The sequence below is a fragment of the Xenopus laevis genome, chromosome 9_10S (assembly GCF_017654675.1).
Source record: "Xenopus laevis strain J_2021 chromosome 9_10S, Xenopus_laevis_v10.1, whole genome shotgun sequence".
NCBI classification, from domain to species: domain Eukaryota; kingdom Metazoa; phylum Chordata; class Amphibia; order Anura; family Pipidae; genus Xenopus; species Xenopus laevis.
In genome coordinates, this window is record NC_054388.1 from 71,897,990 (window position 1) to 71,922,445 (window position 24,456).

Below are 24,456 nucleotides of genomic sequence, written 5' to 3' on the forward strand. Positions count from 1 at the left end.
ACCATCCCTATGAAATGATATATCATCTCCTTTATTATCTGTTTACATCTTTCTATCGATGTGTCTTTTTACTCTCTTCGGGAGTTTAATGCAGGACCTAAGAATGTATGTATTTTGTCATTGCAGGAAGTTGGAAGCATTATTGGCAAGGTGAGACTGTCTGTTCTCCAGTGGATGGGTATAATAATTAGGGATGTAGCGAACGGCGGAAAAAATGTTCGCGAACATATTCGAGAACTTGCGACAAAACATGCGAATAGTTCGCGAACGTCGCGAACCCCATAGACTTCAATGGGAAGGCGAATTTTAAAAGCTAGAAAAGACATTTCTGGCCAGAAAAATGATTTTAAAGTTGTTTAAAGGGTGCAACGACCTGGACAGTGGCATGCCAGAGGGGGATCAAGGGCAAAAATGTATCTGAAAAATCCATTGTTGACACAGCGCTGCGTTTTGTGCTGTAAAGGGCAGAAATCACACTACGTCACTCAGGTGATGTTTCTGGACACGGAATGTGAAAAAGCTCACACAGCTAGGTGGCACTTGGTTAAAGACTGGGCAAACAATGCCTGCAAGGGCAACGTATACACTACAGCCGTTGGATACGGAATATATTATTGCTGCTTGAAAAACGTCACTCGGGTGGTGTTTCTGGAGACGGTATTATTATTGATATTTAGACAGCTAGGTGGCAGTTGTTTGAAGAACAGATGCAGATGAGAGATCAGCAGCAGGACAGCTGCCCACAGCAGCTACATACAGAGCACTGCAGTAGAAGGTAGATTACTAGCCAGCAAAGCTACCTAACCTAAAATGTCCCTCAAATCCCTGCAGAGTTCTGTCCCTACAATACAGAGCAGTATCAAGTAGATTACTAGCCAGCAAAGTTACTATCAACTGTCCCTCAAATCACTAACAGCTCTCTCCCTACACTAGCTCTTCCAAGCACACACAGGCAGAATGAAAAAACGCTGCAGGGCTTCAGTTTATATATGGAAGGGGAGTGGTCCAGGGGGTGTGGGGGTGGTCCAGGAGGGAGAGCTTCCTGATTGGCTGCCATGTATCTGCTGGTCTGGGGTGAGAGGGCAAAAATAAGCGCCAGCTAAGGCGAACCCAAATTGGCGAACGTCGCGCGACGTTCGCGAACATTCGCCGAACGCGAATAGTCGATGTTCGCGCGAATTAGTTCGCGGGCGAACAGTCCGCGACATCCCTAATAATAATAAGTGTTTCTGGACATATGGTTACCAATATGATACCTTGACTTATAGTCACCATGCGATTGACTATATGGGTATAGATACAGATAACTAATCTTTCCTTAATTTGGATCTTTATACCTTAAGTCTACTAAAAAATCATGTAAACATTAACTAAACCCAATAGGTTGTTTTTGCTTCCAATAAGTATTAATTATATCTTAGTTTGGATCAAATACAAGGTACTGTTTTATTATTACAGAGAAAAAGGAAATAAAAATGTGAACTATTTGCATAAAACTGAGTCTTTTGGTAATTGTGAGATTTCTGGATAACGGATCCCATACCTGTAATATCATCTATAGTTCATATAAGGGAACAGAACCCACCCTCTAGAATTATAGTATTGTAACTTAATGCGGCGAACATTTAAAACTAGAGTGTTATACAATGTAGGATCAAAACCAGTTCAAATAAAGCTCCCAAAATGTAAACCTTCATGCTTCATGGCAAGGCAGTGACTGGAGTCATTCTGTCTTCGTAACAAACTTAGCACAAGACACTAAGGGGCAGATTCACTAAGGGTCGAATTTCGAAGTAAAAAATACTTCGAAATTCGACCCTCGAATTGAAATCCTTCGACTTCGAATATCGAAGTCGAAGGATTTAGCGCTAAACGTTCGTTCGATGGATCGAAGGATTTTTCGTTCGATCGAACGATTAAATCCTTCGAATCGAACGATTCGAAGGATTTTATTCCAACGATCGAAGGAAAATCCTTCGATCAAAAAAAGGTTAGCAAACCTATGGGGACCTTCCCCATAGGCTAACATTGACTTCGGTAGGTTTTACCTGCCGAAGTAGGGGGTCGAAGTTTTTTTTAAAGGGAAAGTACTTCGACTATCGAATGGTCGAATAGTCGAACGATTTTTCGTTCGATTCGTTCGATTTCGTTCGTATTCGAACGAATTTAACCAATTCGATGGTCGAAGTACCAAAAAAATACTTCGAAATTCGAATTTTTTTCATTCGAATCCTTCACTCGAGCTTAGTGAATCTGCCCCTTAGACCCTCCTCCGCCATAGAGTTTAGTGTTATGAAGGGGAGACACCATTAAAAGAATCATAAATGTTTCCTTTTTATCTCTGACCACCTTATAATATATACCGTAACTCAAGGTTTAGACCTGTGTAACATTGATTGTTGCAATCTACTGTGTGATTGCAATGTACTGATAAAGAGCAGTAACGAAACACTGGTAGCCATATTCCATTATAATATGTAGGAATCAATAACAAAGATTATGGTAGAGAATCAGGATTCTAAAAGCTTTTCCTGTAAAGATTGTTGAGGATAAAACTTCTGGCTGTATACTGTATTACCTAAAGTTTAGTATAAACCCTACCTTCCTCCTGCAATATTGTCACCTTGTGAGATATTAATTTCTAGTTTAATAGAACTGTCTGGCTGGGAGTAAAATGATTGTCTGTACAGTCTAGTGCAATGTCAAATGCAATGGGGGATATCACTGGCAGTAGGGTCCTGTATTAATGTATGTATTATACTGTGAATGCACAATTTGAATATTTGCTCTTCCATAATGCCTTGATCGTATTAAGCAGCTCTCTAACAAATAATCTTATGGTTTCAGAAAGGAGAGACTGTGAAGAAAATGAGGGAAGAGGTAAGTGCCAGGTAACTTATGAATGAGATTACAAGACAACAATTTATTACAGTTAAAAAATATATCTCAACCAGCACATTCTATGCCATAAATAGCTCATATTAGGCATCTTATATTAGGTCTGTATAACATTTTTATATTTGCTTTGTGTTATGGCTGTCTTTATTCTAGAGTGGAGCTCGTATTAACATCTCAGAAGGGAACTGCCCAGAGAGGATTGTAACAATTACAGGACCCACAGATGCAATATTCAAGGCCTTTGCAATGATTGCTTATAAGTTTGAGGAGGTGAGATAATCAGTATTATTGGCACATCCATAACAGGTCACTCAGCATGTTATTCTGAGCCCAAAAACCTACACACACTCTCTCTAGCCACCAAGTTGAAGGCAAAACTTCTATACTTAATAAGCAAAGGTCATAGGAATCAGTATTTAATTAAATATAAAACCTGTGATAGGAGACCAAACTCAACATAAAGAAGGCATAGTTCTCCCCAACCAACCAGCACAGAAGAGCACACACTTTTTATATTAGCATGTACTGACGTTGTGTGAAGGTTTAGTCAGCAGTGCACTCTAGATTCCTGAGTATACACCCAAGCCTCTGCCTTGGATAATGCTTGGTGCTTGGTAATCCCAGGGGATGGCACTCCCGTGTCATATATGACATCAAGATGCCAAAATATGTTCTTGACCGTCACAATACAATCGTTTTCCCCATAAGATTTAACATTTATTGTTCTCTTTGTATAGGACATTATTAACTCAATGAGTAACAGCACTGCTACCAGCAAGCCACCTGTCACTTTGCGATTGGTGGTACCAGCAAGCCAATGTGGATCCTTAATTGGGAAAGGTGGCTCTAAGATCAAAGAGATCAGAGAGGTTAGTGCTTTAAGAATATCTTATAAGTTTGCATAAGATGGAAGAAAATAATAGCTTATGAGGCAAATATATTGGTTCTCAGATTAATAGGGATGATGAAGTAATATCATGTTCTTTGTGTTGTACTTTTTTAGTCCACAGGAGCCCAAGTGCAGGTGGCTGGTGACATGCTGCCGAATTCTACTGAGCGGGCAGTGACTATTTCTGGCACCCCTGATGCCATCATCCAGTGTGTGAAGCAGATATGTGTGGTGATGTTAGAGGTACAGTGTGTGACAACTGTGGTAATGTATTAACACCATAAATATACAAGAGGATCAACAGTATTGGGCATTAATCAGATGCATTAAAAGTAAGAAAAGCAGAAAATGTTTTTTTTTAATTCTTGGAGAGGATAACAGGTGATAGTCAGGGTTACACTTTACAGTATAAGAAGTTCAAGAACAGGTGGCATACATACATACCATAGTGTCTTTTATGCGATACCCTGAAAATATATATATATATATATATATATATATATATATATATATATATATATATATATATATATATATATATATACAGTACTTCACAACCTGATTTTACATCTAAATAAAAACTGTAGGCCATGATGCAAACATGATGAAATACAAAGAACAGGGGGTTCATGGTATATGTAAATACTAAGCAAAATGTAGCATATTCTATGTACCCACTACTTTCTTACTTACTAGGTGAAAAATACTAGGTTACAGTATTCGATCCAGGAAGAATAAAGCCTAAAAATAATATGGCTAGAAATACTGATTTAATATGACTATACCATACCCAACCAGATGTTCAGTAGCGCTATAACAGTAATCATTCATCCCTTCAAACTTGTCCACAGCAGCTCCCTATTATCTGACCCTTTTCAGGCATGTTTTGAGTGTCAGTGACACTGCACATGCTCAGTGTTATCTGGGCTGCTGTTATGAAGCAATATTTAGGGGTTGATGGAAATCTTTAAAACTTCCTCTGTCATAGAAGCTAATGCTTAAAGGCTGATATGGATGCCTTGTAACATTAATGGGAATTTACTATTACAGCCTGGAGCATATGCTGTAAATCAGCAAAACCAAGATGAGGTGCTACAGGGACCATAGTCAGGGGCACATACGTATATTCACTGCCAAAGGTCTGTGGTGGCCTTGGGCTGGTACAGAATCCCAAAACACACTGTTCAGTATTTCTGTCCTAATTAGTTTTTAGTCTTTACTTTTCATTTAATAATACTATGGAAATACAGTAATTACAGGTTAAGAACACATTGAAGAATCTTCTATATTCAATGTGCTGTAAAGAGAAAACAGACCCTTATAAGTTAGGGTTATACGTTTTTTAATTTACTCTGCTTATAATGTGAAGGTTTGGCCTGGTGTTTACACAGAGCATTGTGTCTTGTACATCTACTTGTATATAGAGAAAGAGAGTAAAATAATGATGAGTTAAAGACTATTAAATGCACAGTGTCACATTATTCTCACATTTTTTATGTAGTTATTATAGTGCAGGTATGTAATATGTTTTATTACAGTAGAACCCTAATTTTATATCCTGGAGCTTTATGTTTTCTTGGAATTTATGCTGTTTTTTTTTGTAGTCCCATTCAGGCAAGCTGGTTTTTATCTTTTCCGAATTAAACATTTTCCTGGAATTTATGCCATTTTGACGCAGTTCCCTGGGAAATATAAAATTGGGTTTCTACTGTATTCTATATGTGCTTTTCAATTGGGGTTGGCTATTTCTGGGGGTGCTCTAATATTCTCTCTCCCTCTCCTGTCCCTTTTCCTAGTCCCCACCAAAAGGTGCCACAATCCCTTACCGTCCAAAACCCGCCTCCGCCCCTGTCATTTTTGCAGGTGGTCAGGTAAGAGCGGACCCGCTGGGTGCCTCCACTGCCAACCTCAGCCTATTGCTGCAGCATCAGCCTTTGCCCGTTAGTTTGTAAAGATTTTCTTGCATGTTTCCTCATCCTGCAGATTATCATTTGTCAAACAGGAGCATATGCACAAGAGACATTCCTGGCATCCACATCTCACATGCATAGGGTTGCATTATGCTTCATGTCAATGCTACTAATAGGGAAGAAAGCTAAAAATATGGCAAGGCCAGCTTTTTTTCTCCAAAAAAAGTTGACAAATCTACACATGCAGTATCACAGCTGCCATGGCCTAGTTATGGCTTTTATAAGCTGTGCAGGAGTTAGCTTAGATATTTAACACTTACAAACCTGTTTTTAAACTAATGTTTAATTTTGTGAGAGGACTTTTTCCTTACACAATGAGCCTGTCTGACTCTCCAAAGTGCTGGTAGTGACTCTCTGTGCTAATGTACCTATCATCCTTTGCATGATTTGTATGGTAAGATGGGAGAATGATCTGACTTTGTTGTAAATGATTGGATGACTTTATTATTAGATAGCTTTTACATGTTCATTAGATCATTTGCATGGACTGTCTGAAATCATCTTTTTACTGTACATGCTGTCTGCCATATACTGTACATATGATATACAATGAAAATGTGTGTGAAATTAAAAATGTTTTAGTAACTGCAAAGAAAGCACAGATGGAACTCATATGATATATATAGAGAGGTAAATAAAAGGGGACGATAAATATCTTCCATTGGGTTAAAACCTTGGAGATAATGTAATAAAAGACACAGAGTTTGCTCCAGGTCTGCAAACAAATCAGCAACAAATCAGATATCTGCTTTTAAACAGACTCAGTGATACTTGCCGATTGTTTGTTATAAATAACTAGATGTGGTGCAATATTTATTAATTACATTACTGCTTAATTATAAGGAAAAAGCAGAGTTATATATACGTTTATCATTATTATATCAGTAAAAAATTACTGAAAGGTAATTTGGGAAATGCCATATTTTTGCTGCCCTAAGGAAAAAACATGTAAAAACCTATTATGCAAAAAGTACAATGGTTTCATGGTTGAACATTAGACTATTTTTTTTACTTACAAAAGACATGCTTAAACACATACATTGTATAGATGTTATACATTGTTTCATCTATTGGTCACTATAATGTCCCTTTAATGAAACTGCAAGAGGTGTGATCTGAGCCACCCTATTAAAGATGAAGTGGAAAACCAGGACACAGAGGATGGGTTGACTGCTGCTGTTTAGGTGGAAAGCAGAGACAGTCAAAAAGCTTTAAATCACCTGTCATGGCAAAGCATTACAAAATACTTTATTATCTCAGAAGTGCTTGGCAGCTTTTATCACTGCTGTTTTCTACCTGAGGCCAAGAGTGAACAAAACACCCACTGTGCTATCAGTGTAAGGGCAACGGGACAGCCAGAGCCAGCGCTTTACAGTACCTACAGGTAATGGGGCCAAAACATCCTATGTCAGTCCCCATTGCCGACTGCAATTTCAGTTATGTGGCATACTAAAAAATTGAAGACAAAGTACAGTGTCCTGTGTGCTATTGCCCTACATATTAAATATAGAATGAAGTAGAGAATGAGCTTAGCTAGGGATAATGATATTAAGGAGTTACACATGGAGACAGTGTTAGTACACAGTGTGCCCCTTTGAGCTGTGCTGAGTACTAACACCTCACTTTTTTTGACCTAGCCTACTGCCCTAATTCTCCCAAATGTCAATCTTGCATAAAACTGATCTGGTTGTTACCCTTCCCGCCAGTGATAAAATACATTGACATTGCTACATGCCATTCAGGACCTCACAAGTACCTCATGTGGGGCTCAGGGGAAAGCATAATCCAAACAGGAGTATCCTGAAAAGTATGTTGGGAAATTGGGGTCAAACATAGCCTGCTGCATATGGGAAATACTGTAGATAAACCTCATGCATTGATATAAACTAAAAGGGTGTTAGTTTGATGGTGTCTTTAGTTCCCCTTTTATCAAATTAACCAGACTGTCAAAATGACTACACTTACAAGCTTTATCTGGAACTTGAGAAAAAAATTGGTTGTCTGTGACACAGACTCACAACATATTTTGTCAGCTACAACACACTTTGGAGCTGTTTTTATGAGCTGTCCACGAAGGCCAGATCCTATTCACTAATTGACTTAAGACTTGTGATCATTTAAGTTTAATTAGCTTTGAGAACTTTGATCACTGTGTACCAGATGAGTGAAGATGAGTACAAACCAGGCATGTGTTCAGGAATGATATTATTTGTCTTTAGAAAATTGTACAACACCACAGTATTGGCAATAAATGAATTAGTATTTTGTCTCCATTTATCAACTACCTATAGAACCTAATTTACCAATGTTTGGGAGAATATATTGGGAAAACAGTTGCTTTCAATGCTGTTATTGTTGGCATTTTTTCTAATTCAAATCAGGCAAAAATATTCTCTTGAGCAAGACTTTCCTGTGACTTTTTAAATTAGCATGTTAATAGAAGGCTGGCAAACTTAGGATATACCAACTCAGAGGGAAATTTATAGAAAAAAAAGTCTTAGTGAACGTCAATAAAAATTTGCATTTAGGAAGAAAAATTATTGCTGCGAAAACCTGTGACAATATTTCTATCCTCAAGCCTCAACATTTTTTGATTTGGTTTTGTGAATTGGAAAAATATTGACACCACCCCCTACACATATACACACAAATTGTGTTCAAGTTCCTGCAGGAAAAAAAAACCATTTAAATGTCAGTAAATCAGCTCATTAATATGTATTTGTATAAATGGAAGGGAAGAAGGCTGCAAATGCTTCTGTAAGTGAATTTTAGGAAAGCCAGGATCAGTGGACAATCACACAACAGTTTCACTAATTGTGATGTTTTCCACCATGGGTCAAAGTACCAGTAAATGTCTGCCAAAATACTGCCTTCCGTAACAGTCAACTATTAACACTTGGGTATAACAGGCGTTATACATGGGATGTTCTTGTCAACATTAATATATGAACTGCTTTGCCATGGTTATTGACCTGATTTAAAATGATATTGTCTTAATTCTCTGCTATTTCTACTGATGTGTATCTCCAAATATATTTTTATACTACAATGCTCTCCTCAATTAATTTTGGTGTCAGCCAGCAGCTACTAAAGACATGACAGATCAACAATTCACTTTGATTAGTCAAGGGCAAGTCATAACCTGTGAAAACAAATATCTGCTTAGTTAGTTTATGGGTTACTGGACTTGTGGACTTGTACTGTTAAACAATCATGCCCCAGTGACATTCTCAGACACATGGCAAAACTTCTTCCATTCCACCTTCATCCATAGAACAAGAATTGTATTTTGGTCTATGTAGTCTCTCACTCAAATAAATGGGGGATTAGGGAGATTAGATGATCACAAAAGAGACCAACTGTCATTTATCAGTCCATCTGTCATTAATTAAACAAACATATAACATCCTCCTGAATACAGAAATCATCGAATAGGTGAATAGAATATAGTACAGATCAAACATTTAATTTACCATTTAAAGAACTCTAATCCCCCATTTTCTAACAATAATTATTTGCTGACGGCTCCAGAGATATCTATCAGGGATATCTGTAAATTTACTCATTCAATTACCATAACCCGTTTGTTTGTCTGAATTCTTTCCCTTTATGTTTTATGAAACTCTGACTTTAATCTCTCTCCCCTTCTGTTTCAGGCCTATTCTATCCAAGGACAGTACGCCATTCCTCACCCTGATGTGAGTTTTCCATCTCTCACCCCCTATTTCCCTCCCCCTGCAGACTCTTTCTCCCCAGCATGTTGCTATTACCGATAATTAATATTAAACAATAATATTAATATGTCTGAGATGGGAGCTCTTTATTTGTCAAATTGAGAGAAGTCATGGGGCACATGTTGCTTTCTGGAAGAGAATACTTGGCTGGTTGATAAAATATAGTTTTGAAACTAATTTTCTGAAAAAGCTTTAATAAAAACAGGACTATAAAGATGTTTAGAAATAAGAATAAACTTGTTGGTTTAACCTCATTAGAGGTGTACATGGATGATGTACCACAGCTCTAACTTTATTACATATTTTCTTCCTAGTTTATAGCTAATTTTACTTTAAACTTCAGTGTTACCAAACGCACGTAAATGCTTCACCGGACTTTAAGAAATCCATATTTATAACTATCTGGTGTTCTTCCTTTTCTTTCATTCCTTTACTTCCATCTTCTTACTTAAATATTTTACCTTGTAAAAAAAAATTCTAAACAAAGAGGACATGTTTTTTTCTGTAATCTGACCACTTCATACTCGAAAAGCATACATTTACTAGGAGAACCCCAGCAACAACATTTTTGCCTGTCTTGCATGAGATTGTCTACGTCCATTACTGGGAAGGGCCTTACAGCATTATCAGCATTATAGTTATCTGGAGAACCTTTGCAAAGTTGCCTTCTTATGTATAAGTGAAATGTTATTGGATCTTCTCATATCAAGGTCATCACTCACAGGGGTGTACAGACACTGACATGTAACCCCTTAAAGGGATACTGTCATGGGGAAAAAAAAAATTCAAAATTAATCAGTTAATAGTGATGCTCCAGCAGAATTCTGCACTGAAATCCATTTCTCAAAAGAGCAAACAGATTTTTTTATATTCAATTTTGAAATCTGACATGGGGCTAGACATTTTGTCAATTTCCCAGCTGCCCCCAGTCATGTGACTTGTGCCTGAACTTTAGGAGAGAAATGCTTTCTGGCAGGCTGCTGTTTTTCCCTTCTCAATGTAACTGAATGTGTCTCAGTGGGACATGGGTTTTTACTATTGAGTGTTGTTCTTAGATCTACCAGGCAGCTGTTATCTTGTGTTAGGAAGCTGCTATCTGGTTACCTTCCCATTGTTCTTTTGTTTGCCTGCTGGGGGGAAAAAGGGAGGGGGTGATATCACTCCAACTTGCAGTACAGCAGTAAAGAGTGATTGAAGTGTATCAGAGCACAAGTCACATGACTTGGGGCAGCTGGGAAATTGACAAAATGTCTAGCCCGATGTCAGATTTCAAAATTGAATATAAAAAAATCTGTTTGCTCTTTTGAGAAATGGATTTCAGGGCAGAATTCTGCTGGAGCATCAATATTAACTGATTAATTTTGAAAAAATATTTTTTTCCCATGACAGTATCCCTTTAAGTTAAAGGTGACTATTTTTGCCTTCCTCAAGAGTTTCCTAAGCAGACTGAAATGACGTTGCCATTATATGAAGGATTGGCAAATATGTGCTTTCAAAAAAGGGTTGCATGTGTTGAATTCAGAATTGTAAAAATAAATTGTCCTTTTCCCACATCTTAGTGAATCTGGTCATCATAACTTCACTGACTATCTTATGCTGGCTCACCTGTTGATTATATTGTCCTGTGGTAATTCAATAACAGATGTCCACAGAAGGGCAGTCACACACTGTAGTTTGACTAGCACTTGTTTTTTTAGCCAAATTTTCAAAAATATCTTTCTGCTAGAAAAAGGAGCAGTTGAGCTTGACATATATACAATGTGCACTTACAAAATGGTTAAACAAGGGTTCAATGTTCTTTAATCTTCATCTTAAAATGGAAACAATTAATGTGTTTGTGTTGCCCTTTTTATAAAGGGCTGAACATGATGGCATACTGTTGGTGTTTTTGCTACAGCAAACTGGAGTACTGCACTGTTGTTATTGTCCACTATTTATATAGTGTCCATTAGCTAAATATCACTTAACAGAGAGTATTCATTCACAACAGCCCCTGTTCCAGTGGAGCTTACAGTCTTAAGTTCCAAATCACATTCACACAGCACCCCTGCACTATGGTAATTTTCATGGGATCCAGTTAATCTGCGTGTATGCTGTTTTTAAAGCATGTGAGGAAGTTGGAGTTTCTAGAGGAACGTGACACACATGGGGGGGAAATACATACTTCATTCATAGTACTCAGGTAGACCTAAGGACCCAAGTGCTTCAAATCCATACACTAAGTCACCTTACTGTGTCCAAGAAAATACATATAAATGAACAGTATGCTAACTTTTAATGGACCACTATGAAAAAGAAGAGTTCAGGCATACCATATCAAATGTGCAAAGTCTTGTTCATCAGATCAAGACATCTAGAAGAAGAAACCAATATTGTTTCAAAAGCTTACTGGAACTATTTACTATACAGGTATGGGATAATCTATACGGAAACCCGTTATCCAGAAAGCTCTGAATTACGGAATATCTTTCATGCTCCATTTTATCAAAATAATCCAACCTTTTAAAGGAGAAGGAAAATCGTTCACCACATGGAGGTGCCAAATGTTAGGCACGCCCAAGTGATTGTATATACTTGTATATGCTCCGTGGTGCTCGCTGGAATAACCCCGGGCCGGTACAGTTTTTTGTTGATAGGAGCACTGGCCCGGGGTTTCAGGTAAGTATATACAATCACTTGGGTGTGCCTAACAGCACCTTGTACTTGATCCAAACTAAGATACAATCAATCATTAATGGAAGCAGAACTAGCCTATTGGGTTTATATGATTTTCTATTAAACTTAAGGTATGAAGATCTAAATTACAGAAAGATCTGTTATCCAGAAAACCCCCAGTCCCAATCTAAAATACTGTTCTTAAGCCAGTTGCAGTAGGAATGCTTTTTTCCAGACCAGTTCACATTAATGTTAGTGTACTTTTAGTTTGCTGAATTCCATAAGTCTAAGGTCATTTGCTGGTAAAACAGTGTGTAAAAGACGCTTTGCTTTTGGGATATGCAGGGACTCTTTTTTTTTTCTTTTTTTTTGTCTTCTTTAAGCCAAGTACTCTCTCAGTAGAAGCACACCTTGAGTGCCATGGCTCCCTGGTGGCTTGTTGTGTTTTATTATTTGATTCTGTTTTCTTGTGCCTGTGACTTCTTGAACTTTCTAACAATAACCTTCTTAGTTCTAATGTCCCTCCTACCCCTCAGCAGTTGACCAAGCTTCACCAGTTGGCCATGCAGCAAACCCCCTTTACTCCCCTCGGACAGACCACCCCTGCTTTCCCTGGTACGTACCCAATTTTCCCGTTATAGAGTCTTCCTTCTCTTCTCACGTCTCAGGCATTTTCAATTCTCTTTCTCTTCTCATTCATTGTTTTTATGAACTACATTTTTGTATCAAACACTAGAATTAGCTACTAGAATCATAACTCCATGTTGAATAGTGCACTCATTTTTAATGCTGTCTTTCTCTAACTTTCCTGTCCTAGAAACCTGCCTGATGGGTCTCTCACAGTCAGATATTTATTAATTCACAATAATGGAGCTAATAGATAGAATATATTGTCATCAGATTCTGAGCCTTTTTAGAAGATGTAAGAAATGCTGACCTCCTCAAGGGCAAGAAAGTTAAATGTATTTCTTTTTTGCTCCTTAGGAGAAAAGCTGCCCTTACATTCTTCTGAAGAAGCTCAAAACTTGATGAGCCAATCAGCAGGTAAAAATACTTCATATAGAACTGAAGCTTCATGCAGCGCACTAGGGGGCCCATTTACTTAGCTTGAGTGAAGGAATAGAATAAAAAAAACTTTGAATGTTTTTTTTGGCTACTTCGACCATTAAATGGGCTTCTTCGACCTTCGACTACGACTTCGAATCGAACGATTCAAACTAAAAATCATTAGACTATTCGACCATTCGATAGTCAAAGTACTGTCTCTTTAAAAAAAACTTCGAACCCCCTAGTTCGCCACCTAAAACCTACCGAAGTCAATGTTAGCCTATGGGGAAGGTCCCCATAGGCTTTGCAATCTTTTTTGGGTCGAAGAAAAATTGTTCGATCGAACGAATTGTAGTAAATCCTTCGATATTCGAAGTCGAAGGATTTAACTTCGACAGTCAAATATCGAGGGTTAATTAACCCTCAATATTCGACCCTAAGTAAATTTGCCCCTAGGTTCTGAACGGTGATCCCTGTGTTTAGCACCCAAACATAATATTTGATTTACAAGATAATGGGCTGGATGTTAATGTGTCTTTAATGCATAAAAATCCTGTCAGATATGGTTGCAATAATGGAAGAACACCATGTTTAATATGAATGAGAGGAACATATGAGGAATATGAGAATTTAATATATTAATGAAATGTAGCACAATTGTGTAGCTTAAAAGTGGAATACACTTGGGGGCACATTTACTAAGGGTCAAATTTCGAAGTTAAAAAAACATCGAATTTGATACTTCGATAGCCGAAGTATTTTTTCGATCGAAAATGGACGTTTACGATCAAAGTAAAAATCGATTCAAACAATTTTACAAAAAAATACTTTGACTACTCAAAACTTAGCCAAACACTCAGAAAGTTTATAGGAGGTCCCCCATAAGCTAAACAGCAACTCAGCAGGTTTAAGGTGTCGAAGTGTCGAAGTCAAAGTTTTTTTTAAAGAGACAGTACTTCGATTTTCGAAGTCAAAGTTTTTCCAATTCGAATTGAATTTTGGCCTATTCGATGGTCGAAGTACCCAAAAATTACCAGTTTGATAAACTTTAAAGGAAAACGATACCCCCAAAATGAACACTTAAACAACAGATCAGTTTGGCATATTAAACAATCTTACCAAACTGGAATATATATTTAAATACATTTTGCCCTTTTACATCTCTTGCCTTGAACCCCCATTTCATGATGGTCTGTGTGCTGCCTCAGAGATCACCTGACCAGAAATACTACAACTCTAACTGTAACAGGAAGAAGTGAAGCAAAAGACAGAACTCTGTCTGTTAATTGGCTCATGTTACCTAAGAAGTATAGTTTGTTTGGTTTGTTTGTGTGCACAGTGAATCATATGATCCCAGGGGGGCTGCCCTTATTTTTTAAAATGGCAATTTTTCATTTAGGATTACCCAGTGGCACATACTACTAGAAAAGTATATTATTATGAAATAGTTTATTTACATGAAGCAGGGTTTTACATATGAGCTGTTTTATTCAATATCTTTCTATAGAGACCTACATTGTTTGAGGGGTATAGTTTTCTTTTAAGGTGGCACATTTTCAAATTAGGACTGTTTCCATGGTTGAGATATGATAAATCTCACATTCAAATTTACATTCAAATAGGGGTATTAAAATTTTGAATGTGTGAATTTTGACACTTGAAAATTCGAGTTCGAATTTACTATTCGACCCTTGATAAATCTGCCCCTTACTGTTGAGCTTTATGCAGTGGTGTAATATCTGGCCCTCACCACCCTACACTTTATTATTCTCATAAATTATTCATATAGAGGCATCCTTCTAGGGAAAAGCAAACAAATACTGTATTATATGAGATTTTGGATACAAAACATTGTTGTAAGTTAGGCAGAAACATTATACTGTATATACATACTGATAATGATACCATCTTCCTCACCCCAGCATCAAAAACTGCTGCATTCCTTTAAATACAGCAGGCCCTGAGTATATATAAATCTGCAGCTTTTAGTGTTCATAATATTATATAATATCTATGAAATAGTTAATACTCATGGTAGGAGAGAGAGGACTCTTGGTTATTATTAAAATGTGGGCTCTTGCTTTAGTGAAGCTATCACATTGAAGTTTACCACCTCAGATTTTACTTTATGATAGGAAATATAACTTCACTCCTTTGACAAACCTTTGTTTTAAAAACCTAATTGGCAGATACCCAAAAGATAGGTCTAAAGGTGGCCATAGACACACAGATCGGATCGTACGAATCGAGGAAGCGTACGATTTTCGGATCGTGTGTGGCGTGTGCCGACATCTTTCGCCCGGCGGAGATCGGTCGTTTGGTCGATCGGTCAGGTTTGATTTTGACCCGACCGATCCCGCCGGAGCTCATGGCACATCGTAATCTGATCGTTCGGCCATACGGCCGAACGATCAGATTACCCCCGATATAGCCATGCCTGTTAATGGCATATCGGGGAAAGATCCGCTCGTTTGGCAACATCGCCAAACGAGCGGATCTTTGCATCTATGGCCACCTTAATGGAGCTGTATGAGAACAGTACCAGGTTGTATTGATTTACTCACCACCACCTCAAAATCTGCTGGTAGATTGAAATCTACATTTTGGGCACTCATGTTCTTGACTTTTATTACATTGTGAATATGCTGAAAACAGATGTCCAGTGCTGAAGAGAGACATATATTGGACACACCACTGATGATGCTGCACCACATAAGATATCAAGCCCTGTTATAAAACTTTAGATCTGAGGGCAGTTCATAGCTTCACTGCAAGGGCACCACCAAAAATGCACATTTCTTAATAAAACATCTTCCTCCCGTCTAGTGTGTCATGTGTCAGTGTTGCATTAGATCATGGGACTGTGTTACACCAAATGCATCTTTTTAACATTGTGGAGGGTAGAATTAAATTGGAGTGATACAGTTAGGTGGGAAATTAGTACAACTAAGGTTGCCAAGGACAAGACTATTATGGTGCAAGCCATTAACCTTCCACTGGTAATTTCTATTTAGGGGTTTGTGCTATTTTATATATAACTGAAGTTGTTTTTACCTTTAATGTATCCTTTAGCAGATTCTGATGCATTTTTGTTGTTTATTCTGGATAGATCTAGTTCTTACATTTATATACAATATATTCAGTGTCGCTTAGAAGCAGAACTAGAAGCAGAACTAGAAGCATTTCATATTCCTTTGGTGTCTTAATGATTCCTATTACTGTCATATGTAACCTCACTGTTATTTAGCTCCACTCATGACAAAGGCTTGCAATTGCCAAGTTCACCCCAAATACTGTCACCCCAAACACCTAGTGGATGGGTAGAATACTCAGCTTGATGATGTCCTGTAGCCTGGTATACTTTTCTTATCTCATGCAGCTTTAGATTAGGTTAAGCTTTCATTAGAGCATGGTGTTTTGCTTATGTGATCAGAGCTGTGATTCCATATTACATGGCACCTCACTTTAATGAGAAGAATCAGTAAACTCTGAGGACAAAACTGTAAGGATATTTGTGCCCAGTAAGGATGGCTTGGTTGGTATTTGTGTGTACAGGTGTGAGTGATATTTGGGAACTTTTAAATTCATACTAGACATGGGAACAGAGCTCAGAGACAGCAGACAAGTGTAATCCTACCTAAATTCCAGGTGAGAGTCATCAGGTTATTCTAAGCTTAGGTGGGTAGACTTTGCAAGCTCTTATCTAACTCTTTTTGCTTCATGTGTTAGGTATGGATGCCAGTCCCCAGGCAAGTACTCATGAACTCACCATACCCAATGATGTGAGTATTCATCTTCTTCCATGTCTTTCTAAACTTTTACATTCAGTTTTATCATACTCTCTTCAGCTTTTTACATAAACACATATATATTTATTTTATGTAAACAGGACCTGGGTCTGGCCCACTCATTAAAGGGGTGGTTCACCTTCAAGGTAACGTTTACTGTGTTCTAGAATGGCCAATTCTAAGCAACTTTTCAATTGGTTTTCATTTTTTATTATTTAAAGTTATTTGCCTTTTTCTTCTGACTGTTTGCAGCTTTTAAATGGGCGTCACTGACCCCTTTTAAAAAGCAAATACTCTGTAAGGCTACAACTGTATTGTTATTGCTACTTTTTATTACTGATCCTTCTATTCAGACACTGTCCTATTCATATTTCAGTCTATTATTGAATCAGTGCATGGTTGCTAGGGTAAATTGGACCCTAGTTACCAGATTGCAAATTGAAGAGCTGTTGAATTAAAAGCTGAATAACGCTAAAACCTTCGATAATAAAAAATGAAAACAAATTGCAAATTGTCTCAGAATATCACTCTCTACATCATACTAAAAGTTATCTCAAAGGTAAACAACCCCTTTAACAAGTGGTAATAGGCCAAGTAAGCACCATTATGGCCAACCACCATTTTTATTTAGGTGAAAAAATTAACTCTATTGGAGAACAAGCTGTAATTTATGTATCTTGATGCAAAGATTAGTGTCGGTTTGCCCTCAGCTCAGTTGATGTTGTTCAGTTAAAGTTACATGTTGTGATATAGTGTAACTGTTCAGCCAAGTACATGTGACTTTCCAAACCATTTGTCCTTCCAGTCTATTTTTTAATGTTAGAAGCAGTTAGTTATTAAACTGGATTAGTGTGGCAGTAATATATTTCATGAACATGACAGCAGGGTACAGCATGTGCTGCTTCCATTTTAGCCCCTTTAACCCTGAACTATTTCACCCTGGACATGTTTCAGCCGCTCTGTTTTTCCAGCTAATAGGCTGCATAATCGGACGCCAAGGGACCAAAATCAATGAAATACGACAGATGTCTGGAGCACAAATCAAAATTGCCAGCGCCATGGAAGGGTCAGCAGAGCGTCAGATCACCATCACTGGGAGCCCAGCTAATATCAGCCTTGCACAGTACCTCATCAACGCCAGGTGACCAAACATACCAAGTCTTAATATATACAATAGTGTACAATTTGTTTCTTATCTAATGAAAGAACATGCTATTCTAAGCTACTTTCCAAAATGCACCAGTTAAAAAATCTCAGTGTTTCTAAATATATTTGAAAGAAATATTTGTCCCTTTCTGCACTGCTGGTTCTAAATGTAGCAGATGCCAGTACTTGTCTCACTAATTCCCACAATGCCTTGACTGTTTCTTAACACAGCTATCTTGCTATATTGTTTCAAGAATTAGCAGTGCAGTTCCCTCCTTTAACATAAAACAGTCTCCATTGTCTGGATGTCTAACAAAACATAACAGAACACTACTTCCTGCTTTTCAGCTCTCTAACTCTGAGTTAGTGACTTTAAAGGGGCCACATGTGACATAACTGTTCAGTGAATTTTCAAGTGATCCTCAGCATGCAGCTCAGATCCAAAACCAAACAGTTATGACCCATGTGCCCCCCCCCCCCTCAAGTTACTGCCTGGTAACCAATCAGTGGAAACCAAAAGAGCTGCAAAGCAGGAAGTAGTGTTCTGGCTATTGTTACCTAGTTTTTATTTTTACAATGAACAATTCCTTTAAAAAAAAAGTAATCCATCAGGACCATATCAACATGCAGTTGTGGCCCCTAATCAAATGGCAAAGTCAATTCTGCCCAAATTATATCTTATTGGTTTTCCGCTAGACAGGGCTGTTGGTTGGCACCATACACAGGCCAATAAGCTGCCAACTTTGTATGGACTAAGTTGGAACTTTTCCCAAATACTTTCTATTTTCTATTTGTGAGTGTTTTTCTAATACCGAAGTGTAAGGTTTAATTTTTCACCTTTTAAAGCAGCTCTGGGAGCCGGCTCTTTAACTGTTCTAAATTGATACATTTTAAATTGATATATTTTTATCTTTTTCCCTGCTGAGCAGAATTCCTAAGTTTCATAAAAGGCAGCTGTTATAATTGATACAATAGTTGCTACAGATACTGCTGAGAAATGTATCAACTAAATGTAGCAAATTGTAATAGTTCAGAGTGGATCACTGAGCTGCCAGACTGAAACCCCAGAGACACGAACATTACATTTTAAACTTAAATTTTGGTAAACTGTAAAAAATAAAAGATGGAAGGAAATTGAAAAAAGTCTTTGTTTATGGCGAACAATCTGAAAACAACTCAACTGAAAAAGTGTTTGGAAGGTGAACAACCCGTTTAAGTAAGATTTGCTGATATTTTTGCTGACCTAGTTAATTCTAATCTCTTTGTGACCGCCACAAGTCAGCTCCATCTGTCTTTAGAGACATTTGGTTATTTCAAATTATGGTGGAACACAACTGCTGCTGCTGGCACATCCACCTAAAGGGAACAAGTGACAGCAGATAGTTTCACATTGGAAAAATAAAAAATTGTCTTTGATGTGTGTGTATATGGCCCAAATAAGAGCCAACATTCTGTTACAGATTAACAACTCCCTGCACAAGGGAACTACTCCTGTGGTTCACTCACTAGAAAAGTAGCCATAAATTGACTGCTTAAAGCTGCAGTCAGACCCTGCTTCATTTAAATAAACCATTTTCATAACAATATACTTTTTTAGTAGTATGTGCCATTGGGTAATCCTAAATAGAAAATTGCAATTTAAGATTCTAAGATTCTTAATAAGCCACTTAATGTGATGTAAACTATCTGTTGCTTAAGTGTTAATTTTGCAAGTATAGTTTTTCTTTAAAAAATACCTTCAATGTCTCTCTAAATAAGTTTCAAGACCTTTTGTATGTATGTATAACTTTATTTGTAAAGAGCTGGTAAGGAGCCACAACGCTGTACAGTGCATAAAAGTACAATATATATATAAAAGGATAGGCCCTGATTTGTGGCAAGTCCCGGGCCTAGGGCGGCAAAGTATTGGGGCAGCATGCCGCTCCGGCCTCTTTATCGGGAGCACTGGGGATGCCCAGCTCGCGGGTGGAGGGGCACCTGCCCGTCAAATCCGGCCCTGTAAAAATATATACGGGAAGACAAATCACCTAATAAATATACACAGAGTTCATATCAGGACAAAGAGCTTAAGTGCTATGACCTTACTCCGCAAATTCACTAAAAGACAGATTTTACTGAAGTTACCTCTTTCACCACACTTGCCTTCTCCAGCTCAGACCAGGCAAAGTGCAATGGAGTGCATAGAACTTCCTCAATCTTCAATTACTTATATCACATATTTCCAGTGGAAAAACTTCTAAGTCCAAAAAACGCTGGCGTCTTTTCCTTTTTTCAGGGTGATAGGCTGCAAAAGTGTTTAAAATGTTTTTTTGTGTAACCGGTTTCCCCCATACATTTTATAACATATGGAAACATTATTTTACACTGGGCTTTGTGTAGGGCATTATAACAACTCAATTTACTTTATTAGGCTTCCCTTGGCAGGTGTAGTTATTAATGTAAATGTAATGTATTAGATGCAGCATTGAACATAAAGGTCCATTCAACTTTAAATTTACCATTGTATGCAAATTAGCCTGAGCGCAAGACCTAGGCAGAAAATTTGCCATCGTTCGACGCCCATGATGAAACATAGCTTTTTAGTAAATTAGTGTTGTCTGAGCGAACAACACGTCTGGCGAAGAGTTGCGATGGGTGCGAAGCCGTCGCTGGTGAATTTTCACAGGTTAGTAAATTTACCCCCATAGTGGGAACGAGGTCCCTGCTGTGTAGAGCTTACTTCGCAGTTATGTGTTGTTTTAGTGAAATTAATGCCTGCTAGTGTGCCATAAGAATATTATACAATTAATACAAAATATGTTTAATGATGGTTTTTACTCATTTAATCTATTGCCCAAAGTCTTTGTCATGTTTTATTTCTCTGATTATTACCTTATTTACTTCTCTCCACTTCTTTGTTTCTTATCTTTTCCACCCCCTTTTTGTTTTAGGCTGACATCGGAGATTACTGGGATGGGCGCGCTGTAACTTGGCCTTGAGTCCTCTTTCTCTGACCCTTTCTGACCACTGACGACTGTACAAGCATCAGATTTAATGCTTTACTCTACTTCATCTCCCCGTCAAAATGACCTTCACTTGTGTTATAAATGCAGGTTACACACCAAAGCTGCTTACTGAAACATTATATATATATATATATATATATATATATATATATATATATATATATATAATGGTATAGTAGAACCGGCACTCACCCTCAAAACATCAAGCCCCGGGTGCTACTTCAAGGGTTTGCATATTGGATCATTTAAGAGCACTCACGGGTGTTGTGAAAAATACTTTTTTATTGGAGTGTTACAATCTACCCCACATCAATAGATGTGGGGTAGATTGTAACACTCCAATAAAAAAGTATTTTTCACAACACCCGTGAGTGCTCTTAAATGATCCAATATATATATATATATATATATATATATATATATATTGTTACCATTTATTTACTAAACTCATTATTTGTTTTATATTTTACACATTTTAGTGCACCAGAAGCTTATACATTAATTGAATGCTTTTATCGAAACCTCTTATTAGAGACTCACACATGACCCTATGTTGGACTTATACTAATGAAATATATAAATGCTTTAAATATTTTATACCTGCATTTAGCTCAGGCACTGACACAAAGATGTCAGTGGTTTATCCTCCTACTGATGTTACAGTGGGCATGGGTGACACTGCTAAATACAGCATAAAGACACACATTTGCAGGGCACAATGAAATAATGAATGTAGTCTCCCAGCTCCATTTCAGTGTTGCTGTGTGCATAAGCGATGCCAGTATGGACAGATTAAGAGGCAGCAGGATTTTTCTCATTCAATACCCTTATGCCCGAATTGCATTTTGTGTATGAGATTTGCATGTACACAGATCATGGGCTCTGCATGTAATTCAGGCTGTGGTTACATTTATACAGGCCTAGCATGTTCATTGTAGAATAAATGTGAGCAATATGCTTCTTTTGAGCACATACAGGAGCCTGGCTAATATAGCATGATTGCTTCTTAAATGTACATTGCGCACTAAGAAATGCAATGTTTTTACTCATCTCTACACTAAAAAAAAAGCAGGTGGCAGTCACATACTAAGCAGTGTATATTTTAGGGTTCTGCCACATATTCACCAGTAATAATTTCCTATAAAAGCTGTTGGATACAGAATTTATTTCTATCAGTTCTTTTTTCTTTATACATGACACCCCCCGGGGACTATACAAACAGTTACTACTCTGTCAAATTTTCCAGCTGTAAATATCCTCCCCACCAGCTCAGAGAATATCACCCTGAAGGTCTTTCCAAGCTTCTATCCACAATATTTACTCCCATATACCCCCCTCGTGTACATAAAACACTTAACTCATAAGTATAGGTACTCCTATCCTTCAATAAACCACATATCCTTCAATAAACCACATATATCATACAGCACCTTCTATCCTGGTCATTCTCCCCCTGTATATATAGGAGGTTACTTCCCTCTGATCCCTGCATATTTCTTAATTTAGTGTGTTATGTTTAATTGCTGGAGAAGCATGGGCTTCTGGTGTTTTTCTTGTGGAATTGATCTTAGTTTATTAAAGGATGAAATGTACAGTAATGTCTTCTTGCTAGTGTGAGATTAATCATGTGAATTCAGTTGATGAACTATTTATTCAAAGTCTGATGATATATATATATTATACTATTTGTGCTCACATTTGCCTCTGCCTATTTATTTCTAGTGTGGGGGTGTGTGTGCACTTGTGTGTAGTGATCACAACTGTGTGTATATAGAATTCCACAATAATAACTTTGTGTAGGAACTCATAATCATTCGTATGTGTGTCTAGCATGTGTGTCAGAACAGGGTGAAGCAAGGGGGGCATGCCACCTGCAGACTTTTTCTTCCCAGTTTCAAAAGTTGATGGATGCAGGCAGGTGTGGAGCCAGGAAACAAAAATAGTTTAATTCCGTGGTAAAACCTACCTCACTGGCCTCCCCATTCAAACTGATCTTCCATGGGGACAGTGGTTTCCAGAAGATGGCAAAATATTACAACTAAAAGAACTCCTTTTGATCCTAAAAGACTTCACATTTGTTATTTCATTAATTGGGGCACACATATCATAGTTTATTGGAAAGAACTAATTAGTATAGGATTTTTAGAGGCATAGTTTGAATTTGGCCCTATGATTCCTGATTCTCTCTAATAGGAATTAATTAAATTCATGAAGTTATACTAAATCAGCGAGTATAATAAATAAAATAATAAAAACTCTACATAGCATAGATGCCGATACATAGATATTCAACTTTATATACTGCAGGGGGCTCATGGATAGACATTAGTTCACAGCGCAGTTATTAAAAAATTTGTGACAATCGCTTGAACACTCTTCATAGCACTACTGTAAATAAAAGCACATATTATGCAAGTATTATTCTCAAATATCCTTGGTTCTGCCCCATGTTGCTGCAAGAAACACAGACATCAGTTACTCCCTGTACTTGTATACGAGAAGGCAAGGTTTCAAGTGTGAGAGAACCCAGGCAGGCCCAGAAGCATAAACACCCACTGACTGACTGTACACATTGTCATTTACAGCAGTCATTTGCAAGAAATTAAAATGGTTGTCAAAATTTCCATTGTATTTTGTAAGAAGCTTAATAAGTATCCAACAGAGGGCACTGTTTCACCACTTAACCATCCGCAAACCTTTGCCTTCAATTCTGGGATGCAGGAGAAAGTTTCCATTTTAACTGTCCAGGAAATTCCCATGATTAAATTCAATTCTATTTCTGACTCTGTCGTCTGACACCCATTCCCAAGTTATAAGTAACACTGAGGAGTTCTGTCCTACATTGTCAATCCATTAGTACTTGAGATGCACAGGACAGCAGGAGGGCTGCAAGTAGGGTTGCCGTCTGGCCGGTAAAAATGATGGTTGATCCCAATGTTATTAATATGGAAAAAAAAGATAAATATATAGGAAGGCTGTTATTTTTTACCACAAAAGGTGGCAACCCTAGCTGCAAGGCACACAGCCCTGACATATATACTGAATATATTATATTTATAAACTGTTATACAATAGAATGTGTACTCTTTGCTTTTTCTACTTTTTATATCCTTTAAGGGGCCACTCTAATTTAATCTCTGCCCTACCCTAAACCTAGTAGTGCAGATGTGACCTCTAAATTAGAAAATCAGTCCCTTACTGCTTAAATACCCCATTACTGTTGTTCCTCCTCATCAGGAAATGGATCTTTTTGTGATCAGCCCTTCATCAAGGCCACACTCTGACCCCTAACCATTCATAACTCCCATTCATTGCAAATAAAAA

At 37.6% G+C, this 24,456-nt stretch overlaps 1 protein-coding gene across 1 annotated transcript in view; it reads left to right on the top strand.

Moving 5' to 3' along the window:
* Positions 1–22,827, top strand: part of pcbp1.S (poly(rC) binding protein 1 S homeolog) — a 40,200-nt gene extending 17,373 nt beyond the window's left edge. Inside the window, 10 exon segments of the mRNA NM_001092743.1 lie at positions 127–150; positions 2,848–2,880; positions 3,052–3,168; positions 3,636–3,767; positions 3,902–4,030; positions 5,584–5,658; positions 9,414–9,455; positions 16,923–16,975; positions 17,953–18,122; positions 21,058–22,827. Of these exon segments, the coding sequence (NP_001086212.1) occupies positions 127–150; positions 2,848–2,880; positions 3,052–3,168; positions 3,636–3,767; positions 3,902–4,030; positions 5,584–5,658; positions 9,414–9,455; positions 16,923–16,975; positions 17,953–17,956 (609 nt within the window). The 3' untranslated portion in view covers positions 17,957–18,122; positions 21,058–22,827.
* Positions 22,828–24,456: the final 1,629 nt, after the last annotated feature.